The sequence below is a fragment of the Oncorhynchus mykiss genome, chromosome 7 (genome assembly GCF_057628025.1).
Source record: "Oncorhynchus mykiss isolate SJ-2025 chromosome 7, ASM5762802v1, whole genome shotgun sequence".
NCBI classification, from domain to species: domain Eukaryota; kingdom Metazoa; phylum Chordata; class Actinopteri; order Salmoniformes; family Salmonidae; genus Oncorhynchus; species Oncorhynchus mykiss.
The window spans coordinates 21,475,986-21,486,535 of NC_143028.1; the positions used below are offsets into that span (position 1 = coordinate 21,475,986).

The window sequence follows — 10,550 nt, forward strand, 5'->3', positions numbered from 1 at the left end:
ATATTGTAGTTGAAGTGGTCTGTTGCTTTAATCTATTAGCTGGCTTACTTTGAACATCATTGTGGCCTGTTTCAAAGCTTTTGAAAAGGTTAATATAGGTACATGTGACAGATGGGAGCAATAATAAATATCTGTGTTCAATCTTCAGTTTCCTCTTTCCTACAAGAGGCTTGTAAAATTATTATTGTGACTTAATGTCGGCACATATGTGCAGTTAAAATTTGTCTATAGATGTATTTTCAAAGTCTGTAAATGACATATTTTCAACTTCTGGAAAATACGTATTTTCTGCTTTCGTTCAGCACCTAAAATGCACTTGGATTTCATCGTCCGGTAAATACGTACAGTGTTTTCAACGTCCTGAAAATACGTATTTTCAACATCCGTAAAATACATATAAAATACATAGACAGTCAACAGCTGTAAAATAAATATTCTACCTTTCATTCAGCACCTAAAATCCACCTGACGTCAATGTCTGGAAAAGATGTCTAAAAGAAATATTTTCAATGTAATTTTGCTTACTGGGATAGGCCTATTTCATTCATATAGAAAGGGGAATGCTTGGAAGTAGTCTCTTTTCAGAATTTTCTGGTTCACTGATTCACTCTGTCCCAAATCTCACCCTATTCCCTTTAGTGCACTACTTTTGAGCAGGGCCTACTGTATGAGTAGAATAGGGTGTCATGTGGTATGCAGCAGCAGGACACAGTGTTAACAAGGATGATCCCACAACTCGCCTGGTGCCTTCATGTCTGGTTATGGCGTGTAAACCCAACACTCTGGATGCATTAATATTACCAGTCTCTTTGGTTGTTAACCAACCCACATAAAACATAATGGCCATATAACACGCAAACTTGATATATACACGCAGACTTGAGGCTTCTGCTGATGTCCATCAGTACTATTAGTTGACTCATTCTAATCTTACACTTCACTTATTTTTTCAAATCTCCCATCAACCCAGTCTATCATTAATGATGTACTATATGTACAAATTAGCACAATGTTTTTATGTACGAATAACACAGACTCTTGGCGCATCGAACTCCAATGCCACGACCATTCTGAATCTCCCGTCATTATTGTTGCAACGGTGTGCTAATCAGAACTACAATTCCCACAATGCACTACAACAACCGGAACCAGGAAAAACATCTAGTTAGTTACACGTGCGCCTCTTCATCGGCTTCAAACAAACGTATCATACCAAAAGCTTCAGGTAAATGTAACTTGCAATAAACATTTAATCTAACATTGTCACTTAGTGTCGGTAAATTTGGCAGGTACATGCATTACATAGTGATAATACAATATCTTTGAAACTCATTCTCGCAACCTAGCTAGCTAACGGGTAATTCAGCTCTCACCATCAAATTAGTCTACATCGACTAATGCTGCGTTCAAAACAACTATTAAATCTCCGACTTCCGAGCGTTCAAGACAACTGGGAAATCGGAAAAAACGAAAGACAACTGGGGAAAACCTTTTGAACGGCCGACTTTCCGAACTGAAGATCACTGAGTCAAAATTGTATGTCGTATTTTTCAGAGTTGTCTTGAACGCACCAATAACATCGGTATAGACATTTTTTAAATAATTTAACCAAGACATACCCCAAATTGTTTCCAATGGGAAGAAATGAGCCAGTGGGCCGAACTGTAGTAGGCTCCTATTGGCGCATTTTTCCGTTAGAGAACACCTACTATGTGAAGTGCATGTGTGCAATAACACAATTCGCCTTTGCGCTCCTTTTAAATAACGCGATTTTAAAACGTTTACAAAACTTAGTCCACTCTGTTCATAGCATATTTTAGTTTTGGGGACAGAAAACTGTATTGAGATCAAATGTTTAATCGATGGTAGTGAGTGGAAACGCCAAGCGGTGAAATATGTCTCATTGTTCTATTTGTGGTATAGAGCTCACCAGTTTGTAGTCCTAATTACTTCTGGATTCTTCAGCCCTATGGGAAAAATGTAATTAAATTGTTGCGTGTTGTTTATATTTTTGTTCAGTGTAGGTTATGCCCCACAGCTACTTAAATAGGTCTATGAACCACAGCATCGTGCTTTGCAGTTTATGAAAGTGAACGTTGTTTATGAGTGTATAATGGTCATCAGGCATCGTAAATGGCACCCAGAAAATGTACTTTTCTTAGCCTAATCCTTTTGTTGTTCCACACTTTCACATGGCTGCAGGCGTTTGGTGCACTTAAAAACACTGCTTGTTAAAATGTCGAACATATGTGAAAATACTGTCATGAATTTTTAACAGCTTCATGAAATGTTACAAACTTCTGTTGAACCCAGTCATTGGTGTGTTCCCTAAAAACACATTTATGCCAATGGCCAGTGGTCTCAGAATTATGGCCACCCAAGGCACTGTTTGGGTTCATTTAGTGCAGTTGTTATTTATTCCTATGACTGTCCAATAACCCCTTGACCTCTACCCATTGTCTGAAGTCTATCCTGTCTCAGAGTTCCAGCACTTTGTATCAACCTTAGGATGACAAACACTTACCTAATAGTTCTGTGTCCATCTCTGTACAGCTTCTAGTCAAGCACATCGCTGTCCCCTGCCTGACATCCTGTGTGTGTAAGTCAGTGGGCCAGATGTCCTTTCCCACCCCGTTGTACTCCCATGCGGGCCGCGGGCCTTTCACTGACGTGTACGAGCCAGCCGAGGACTCCTTCCTCTTGATAGATGCCCTTGAGCAGGATGCTGACAGACTGAAGAAAATTAGGTGAGCAGCTTGTCACAATACCTGGGTTGTGTTCATTAGTGCTTACATAGCAAAACATTTTGCAACAAAAACGAGAGTTTCTTATTGGACAGGTAGTTCAGGTAGTCCCGTTTTGATCCGTTTGGTATCTAGTGAAAATGACCCTTGGTTGTGTTCATTAGGCACCAAACAGAAGAAAACAGACTGAAAAGAGAGGAGCTTCCTGGACTGGTCCAATAAGAATTTTTGCTTTCTGTTGCCAAACTTCTTTAAAGGTTTTCTGTTGCGAGCCCTAATGAACACCACCCTGATTGATACCTGTTACTGGTCAACAATACAGTTACTGACCTTTGACCCTCTTCTCCAGCCCCTCTGTGTGTCTAGAGGTGGGCAGTGGCTCTGGGGTGGTGTCCGCCTTTCTGGCATCCGTGATCGGACCTACAGCTCTATACCTGTGAGTAAGGGTGTGTGTGAGAGAGAGACTGACTGTCTGTGTTTGTTAGGATGTGCTTTAGTAACATGCCTATATCTGTGTTTAGGACGTTTTATAAAAATAACTGCCTAGAGGGCTTGTGACTCGTATGTGTGTTTTAACTGATGTGTTTGACTTGTTGTGTGTGTCCTCCCCAGCTGTACCGACGTGAACCCCGCAGCAGCCCAATGCACTCTGGAGACGTCTCGCTGTAACGCCGTTAGTCTGCAGCCTATCATCACTGACTTGGTGAGACACACACACGAGGGATGTGCATCTTTCTCTTTCAAGATTATTCGATACGTTGCTAGATACATGGGATACGATACAGGAATGATGCGCTTTGGTTTGAAGCGATTTGGTTTGAATCCATTCACCCTAACAATTGTCCTCAAAGCGGCATGGCGGGCTGTCTAGCTCCCGCCTATCCTTTCTTTGGATTGGTGGATGCATCTCCTTATTGTAATCAGTTTTTGAATATTCTATGAGGGTTGTTGAAGTCAACCATCTGTATTCAATGGAGAGAGAGATGCTATGAATTCATGTCATGAATATGCATAGCCATCTTGAGACAACTCCGATATAAAGTGTTCTAAAAAGTGTTCTTTCTCAAAGTTGCCAGGATTTCACGCGACCTACTTATTATCAATACACTCGTAACAACTTAAGCATTGCGAAACTTCGATTCGATCAAATAAGCCATATATTTTTGGGTTGACCAAATCATTGACCCCCATACAAAAACTCTGTGCATGGTGGGTGAAACAACGAAAAAACACCACCTGCTGGAGGGAGACAGATTTTCCACTGAGTTGGACCTCTTCATCTCCGATGTCGGTGCCTGAGCTGAGCCATAAGGGAAACTGGACATCTATCACCCCACTATCAGACAAAGGGGGGGCAAGGTTAGCTTTTTCTGTTTTTGTTTCAACTGCTAGGGAAGGGAAGACAATGTTCCTACTAGTCAGACTCAATTTCACGGGCACAGACATGACTCTAGTCATGTAACCACAGTAACCTCGTAGCCCTTAAAGGGGCAGGTGAAAATTAGTCTAATCTGTGATGTTTTGGTTTAAAGACTCGGGTCACAAAAAAATGCAATGAAATTAAACAATATACCACATTACTTCTTACTAGTAAAACATTTGTTTTTAGAAACATTACAAAGCAGGCTCATCAGTGTAATTTGTCTGCGAATTTTTATTTTATTTTGGTTGGTAAAAAAAAAATCTGAGAGTGACTGGTAGATTTTTAAATCTACCTGTCACAGTTGCTGGTGGACCAACATGTATATTTTAGGCCCTGGGCCTACTGCTGCTGACGATGTTGAGTCTCATAGCAAAGGGTCTGAATAGTTATGAAACTAAGGTATGTTACAAATGAGCAAAAATGTCTAAACCTGTTTCTCCCTTTGTCATTATGGGGTATTGTGTGTAGATTGACGAAAACATTTTATTTAATCCATTTTAGAATAATGTTGTAATGTAACAAAATGTGGAAAAGGGAAAGTGGTCTGGACTGTACACTGATTGTTAAAAGCAAAACTATCTATAAACTATTGCTGATGGTGGACCTGAACAATGAAAAATAAAATATCATGTAGCCTAAGCCCCGATCAGCAGGTAGGCTATATGTCCAGATGAGTCGTGTCTCGGGCGGTTGTTTAGGCTACCGTATTCCGGTAAAACAATTTTGAACAGCGCATTTGATAACCAATGTAATTTACTTTATTATTGTTGTCACTCAACTAATAAAGCCTGATATTGCGCAAGCTATTTTCCAAACATTAGAATGCTGAAGGTGATGCGCATCCTGCCTCTCGTTGGACAGCGCGTGAAGCAGCACACAATGTGCAGATTGACTAGGCTACTCGTATTGCCTGTTGTTCGCCATGCAAAAATGACTTGAGGATCAATAACTGTCGACACAGTTACATGCTTTGTTCCACACTGAAGGAGAGGACGAGAGGTGTTTTCAGAAGGTAAAAATAAAGTAATACGAGCAAAGAAACAAGTTAACCGGCGATTCATACCGTTCTGACCGATGCATGCTACATTTGGAACAGTTTGGGGTCCCGCAGACCGATGCACTCTCATCTTAAACATTTGATCCAGGCACACACAGGTCTGATGAGAAAGACCCACACACCTCCTCTCCATTTGTTCACCCCAACTTCACATCTGTCCTTCTCCATTTTAGGTGGACTCTCTCTTGCCAAGGTTGTGTGGAAAAGTGGACGTTATTTTATTCAACCCTCCTTATGTCGTCACGCCATCAGAAGAGGTAGAAAACTAAACTAGTGTTTGGTTGTTCTCCATACCACAGTGAAGGAATTGTGTTTTATAGTGTGCGTGTATGTTTTTGTCAGGTGGGTAGCCAGGGCATCGAGGCAGCCTGGGCTGGTGGGAGGTGGGGCCGAGAGGTGATGGACAGGTTCTTCCCGCTGCTTCCAAAGCTACTGTCCAATCAGGGGTTGTTTTACCTGGTCACTGTGGCAGAGAACAATCCAGGTGAGCCTCCCACTTCCATTCTCTTTTGACTTCTTGGGTTATATTTACTCAGTCTACATTGATAAATTACATACGGCCTGATGTTATTTGGCACTGATACATTTTTTACTATCTTTGTGAAAAGAGCCGTCTACCCTGTATAGCTTGTTTAGGTCCAGGGTTAGAATACCAGTCCTTGGAATGTTTTGTCATTTGTGCAGAATGATTGAGTGACACTGACTTGAAGAATGTAGGTGGGATGGTCTTTGCAACAACAAAAAAGACAGTTCCTCCCTGATTCAGTTCGTTTCCTTCCATTTGATACCTAATGAACACTACCCTACTGTAACCTCTTTCTTCCACCAGAGGAGATCACCATTCTGCTGAGGAAGTTTGGCCTGCAGGGAGCGCCTTGTCTGTCCCGACGAACTGGTCCAGAGAGCCTGTCTGTTCTGCGCTTCCACAGAACAACGTGATCCTCCCTGACCCACAGAGGAGACCATGAACCTGCTGCTCCGACCACAGCGGTTTCAGCTTCATCTCAACAACCATGAGTGATCACCTGAACTTTAACATAAATTGAGTGAAAGCCACCGTGGGTTCATGGGAGCATTGGTCAAATAAGTGACCATGTCTCAAGACTTTAACCCAATGCACTATACAAAGGCTAACAGGTTGTCCATGCTAATGAGTGTTCAAGTCTCCTTGAACCGGTTTGTATTGGGAGAGGATCCAGTCAGTGTCAGTATTGAAGACATGTTGTACTGGTAGAATTGACATGCAGACTACACCGGGCACGCGCATGTTGATTTTATTCATCCACACCAGACCCCATACGGAGACGCAGGTTAAAATATCTAAACGAACTCTGAACCAACTATATTAATTTGGGGACAGGTCGAAACATTCATGGACATTTAGCTACCTTGCTTTTGCTAGCTGATTTGTCCTGGGATGAAATTAAACATTGGGTTGTTATTTTACCTGAAAAGCACAAGGTCCTTTTTTTCCCTGGATCTCAGAACTCTGACCCATTGAGTCACACACAATTGTGTGTTCTCTACACAATTAATCCAGATAAAAGGGGAAACCTAGTTAAGTAATCTCTCCTCCTTCAGTCTTCTGTGGACTTTATATGGTGGTTGGCTGCCAACTTTAAGGTGCATTACCACCACCAACTGGACTGGAGTGTGGACCTCAGTTCAGCTTTCACTCACCCACATGGGTATATGCTCCTAAAAACCAATGAGGAGATGGAAGAGGCGGGACTTGCAGCGCGTCACGTGTCAAAAAATAGTTATAATAGTTATTTTAGCGCATAGCTGCGCAGACACTCGTGAACAGTTTGGATGAAATTATTGATTAACGTGTACATTTATTTTGGAACGCAAGCGGTGTGGTCAGCAAGTGACTGACCCAAAGATTGTCTTTGGACTCGTTTCATTTTAGGGCTCGATTCAATCCATGATGCTTAAGCTCTGCGATATACCGCAGTTCAAATGTAGAGATCATTTCCGATTGAGGCAACATGCAGCGTTTACTGTGAGTGGATGCAGTCCCGCGTACATGGGAACATTGCCTTTAAATTTCATATTCAGCGCTACGGATTGAAATGAGCCTTTAGTTTATTGCAACATTGTGGTTTCCACAATCCTACCTGGGATGCCAACTGCAGTTTTAAAGGTATAATTTGGTATTTTCTGCTTTTTTGGATGGAGGGGAGATGGGTGAATGAGTTCTGCTGAAATAGCAATGGATTCGAACACATGCTGCAACGGAGGCAGCAGTTTAGACCAAAGATTGTTCACTCAGGCTGCTTACCATTCGGAGAAAAGTGTTCCCGTCCACTTAACTCCCATAGACAATGCAGTAGCATCTGGATCTGGTCTGCTTAGTTTCACTTCAATTTTTAAAAAAAGTGGGGTGTCTTGCTTCCTCTTCAGTCTCTGGTTAAGACTGCTCCGCCACCTTAGGCCACTCCAACTGCAGTTTTGTGGATATGAAAGTTGTAAGTAAAAAGTTGTTTAAAATAGATGTGAACAACTGTTTATCAAGGTATGACATTTGTTTATGTAGTTAAATATCCCCTGCATTACTCATAGTGTAACATGATGTTCAAATGTTATGAACATACTTCATGTTTGAGCAGAGTTGAAATTGGCAGGGTTTATGGTGAATGTGATCTCTACGAACGTTGGAGTAATTGCCTTTAGTTGACAGTAACATTGAAGGTTACCTTTATTTTGATAAAGGGCACCAACAACATTCAAACGTGGCCTAGGCACTGGGATAGGGAATAGTCCACAGTGCCAACAGGGGGGATGGCAATGTCAATGCTGCACATTATTAAAGCTGCTCAGTCAATTAGAACGTGATTAGATGTAATTCGTTTGGAAGGTTGGAAAACAAAAAGGTCGCAACCAGGAGTTGAACTGGGGACCTTGCGGGTTGCGTGTAATGATTTTTCAAACTAGTTTTCATTGGGAAGGTGTATAAAGCAAAACGCAGAATCCTACTCCACGTGCTCGTTGAACATCTCATTCCAAAATCATAGGCATTAATATGGAGATGGTCCCCCCCTTTGCTGCTATAACAGCCTCCACTCTTCTGGGAAGGATTTCCACTAGATGTTGGAACATTGCTGCAGTCTCATTTAGCCACAAGCATTAGTGAGGTCGGGCACTGATGTTGGGCAATTAGGCCTGAACCGCAGTCGGGTGTTCCAATTCATCCCTAAGGTGTTCGATGGCGTTGAGGTCAGGGCTCTGTGCAAGCCAGTCAAGTTCTTCCACACCGATCTTGACAAATCATTTCATACCAGTCATCCAACAGATTCCCATTCAGAGCGACACACAGAAGCATCCAGGGTCAATGCCCTGCTCAAGGGCACATTGACAGATCTACCACCAGGCCAAAAAACTTTAACCCGAACCCTCCAAGATCCCTCCACAGTTCCCCAATAGCTGTCCCTGAACCATTCAAGACCCCCCCAAGAAGAAAAATAAAATGAATTCCATTCCCCCAAGAACCAGCCCCAATGCATCAACCATCATGGACTAGAGGAAAAAGGAAAAGACAGGAGAAAACAGCAAAACAAACATAAACATTTTAAACAAAGGACATCAAGGACAACTAAAATCATAACAGCAATGCTAACTATATGTTTGTGTGCATGTCTGGCACTATTACATGTGTGTTCTTGTGTGTGTTTATTTGAATGAGTGCACGGCCTCAGCCTCAGGCAAACCGGCATTAGCTGTAAAAACACTGCCCCTCAGTGTCAGTAAAATGTACTTTTTATGTTTAGACTTAAAATAAAATAAAAAAATGTATCTCCCATACAGCAACTCCACTCCCACTTGCCTCCAATTCCACATTCCAACCCATCCCATTGATCTCTGCTGGCCACCCACATCTTTCAACTATTCTGTGATGTTTAATGTACAATTTCAAACTATCTAATTGAATAGAATCCACAGATTGCAAGTTGAAGATAAATATTGTTACTAAGAGTATTAGTAATTGACTGACCCGGTCTCTCCAGATCTAACAGTACTATTTCTAGGGTCAATTTTAGATCAATGCTATGCATTTTCAGCCATTCCTGGACCGGAGACCAGAAACAGGCTACCTGAGGGCAATACCAAAATAGTCTATTGATTCTGTATCCTCAAAACAAAATCTGCAGTGTGTCGATGATTTTATGCCACAAGAATTCTATATCATAATTTTTGCTGAAAAGCACGAAGTCTTGACTCTTGTGTTGTTTTAGATATCAACTCATGCCCTGCACCATGGAATCAGTACATCAGAAATCTCTTTCCAACTATTTGGCAGTTGTCAGCATCCTGGTCCTCAAATGAAACATATACTTTCCTATTTATGCTATTTTTATTCCTCTGCCAGTTTTGAGCCTTTATATAGGGCAGACAGACCAGTTCCCTACCTCCCGCTGCCACCTGCCTCCATTTTTGGGGTAATGCTATAATCAATTGGTTGTACTCTTGGATTGAGCAGACCTTCCCATACAATTCTGATAACTCCACCATTCCAATTTACATGATCATTTAAGAACAAAATACCCTTTTCAAACATCTTTCCCATAAATACAGGTATTTTATCAACCAGCACATTTGAGTTCAGCCATAATATTTGTTCCATCTTTTCAGTGGGATGAAATTGAAGTCAACTCTGCAATGCTTGTTTGAAAAAAAATGAGACATGGCAATAAGGCCATTTTTAAACAATGGATGAGATTTTCTTAGTAATCTACTTGAACCATTTAGGGTACAAATAAAACTTTGAATGAGTGAAGCTTTTAGAGGTTTAGTGCTTTTATATTTAAATATTCTCAACCCACCCAATTCATATTCATTATATGGATTCTGGTTTAGCATCCCAGATAAAGCAACATTTTTGGTGCATGTGATTTGAAAAGCGAACCATCAGGAGTAGGTAGCGCCATAAGTGAGTAAACTGGGATATGACTAAGGATGTTAATCTGGGCAATTTTTCCATAAATAGACAGGTATTTACCTCTTCATGGTTGTAGGATGTCATCTATTTTTACAAGTTTTCTATTGAAATTCATTGTGGAGAGCTTATTTATATTTTTTGTGATATGAATACTGAGAATGTCTACTTCACCATCAGCCCATTTTATATGTAAACTGCAGGGTAATGTACAAGTTGTATATTTTTAAAGATCCAATACATAATATTGTACCCATCATAATTAGGTTTTAATCCAGAGAGAACAGAAATGTTATCTATATCTTCAATGAGACATTGCAAGGATCTAGCTTGTGGACTTTATATAAAACTTGAGTCATCGGCACATGGACATCTTTGTTTTTAAGCCTT

General features: G+C 41.1%; 1 protein-coding gene across 2 annotated transcripts; it reads left to right on the plus strand.

Moving 5' to 3' along the window:
* The first annotated feature begins 1,118 nt into the window (after positions 1-1,118).
* Positions 1,119-9,034, plus strand: hemk2 (HemK methyltransferase 2, ETF1 glutamine and histone H4 lysine). 2 transcript variants are annotated; one of them, XR_002474143.3, is made up of 8 exons: positions 1,124-1,225; positions 2,554-2,747; positions 3,094-3,180; positions 3,357-3,447; positions 5,398-5,481; positions 5,567-5,708; positions 6,054-7,325; positions 8,101-9,034. XR_002474143.3 is itself a non-coding variant. In XM_021608970.3 (7 exons), the coding sequence occupies exons 2-7, from the start codon at positions 2,617-2,619 to the stop codon at positions 6,161-6,163; spliced, it is 645 nt and encodes a 214-aa protein (XP_021464645.1). In that variant the 5' UTR covers positions 1,119-1,225; positions 2,554-2,616; the 3' UTR covers positions 6,164-9,034. The 2 variants fall into 2 exon arrangements, 1 of the variants encoding a protein (XP_021464645.1); XM_021608970.3 differs by having other exon boundaries at positions 1,119-1,225; positions 6,054-9,034.
* The last annotated feature ends 1,516 nt before the right edge of the window (positions 9,035-10,550 follow it).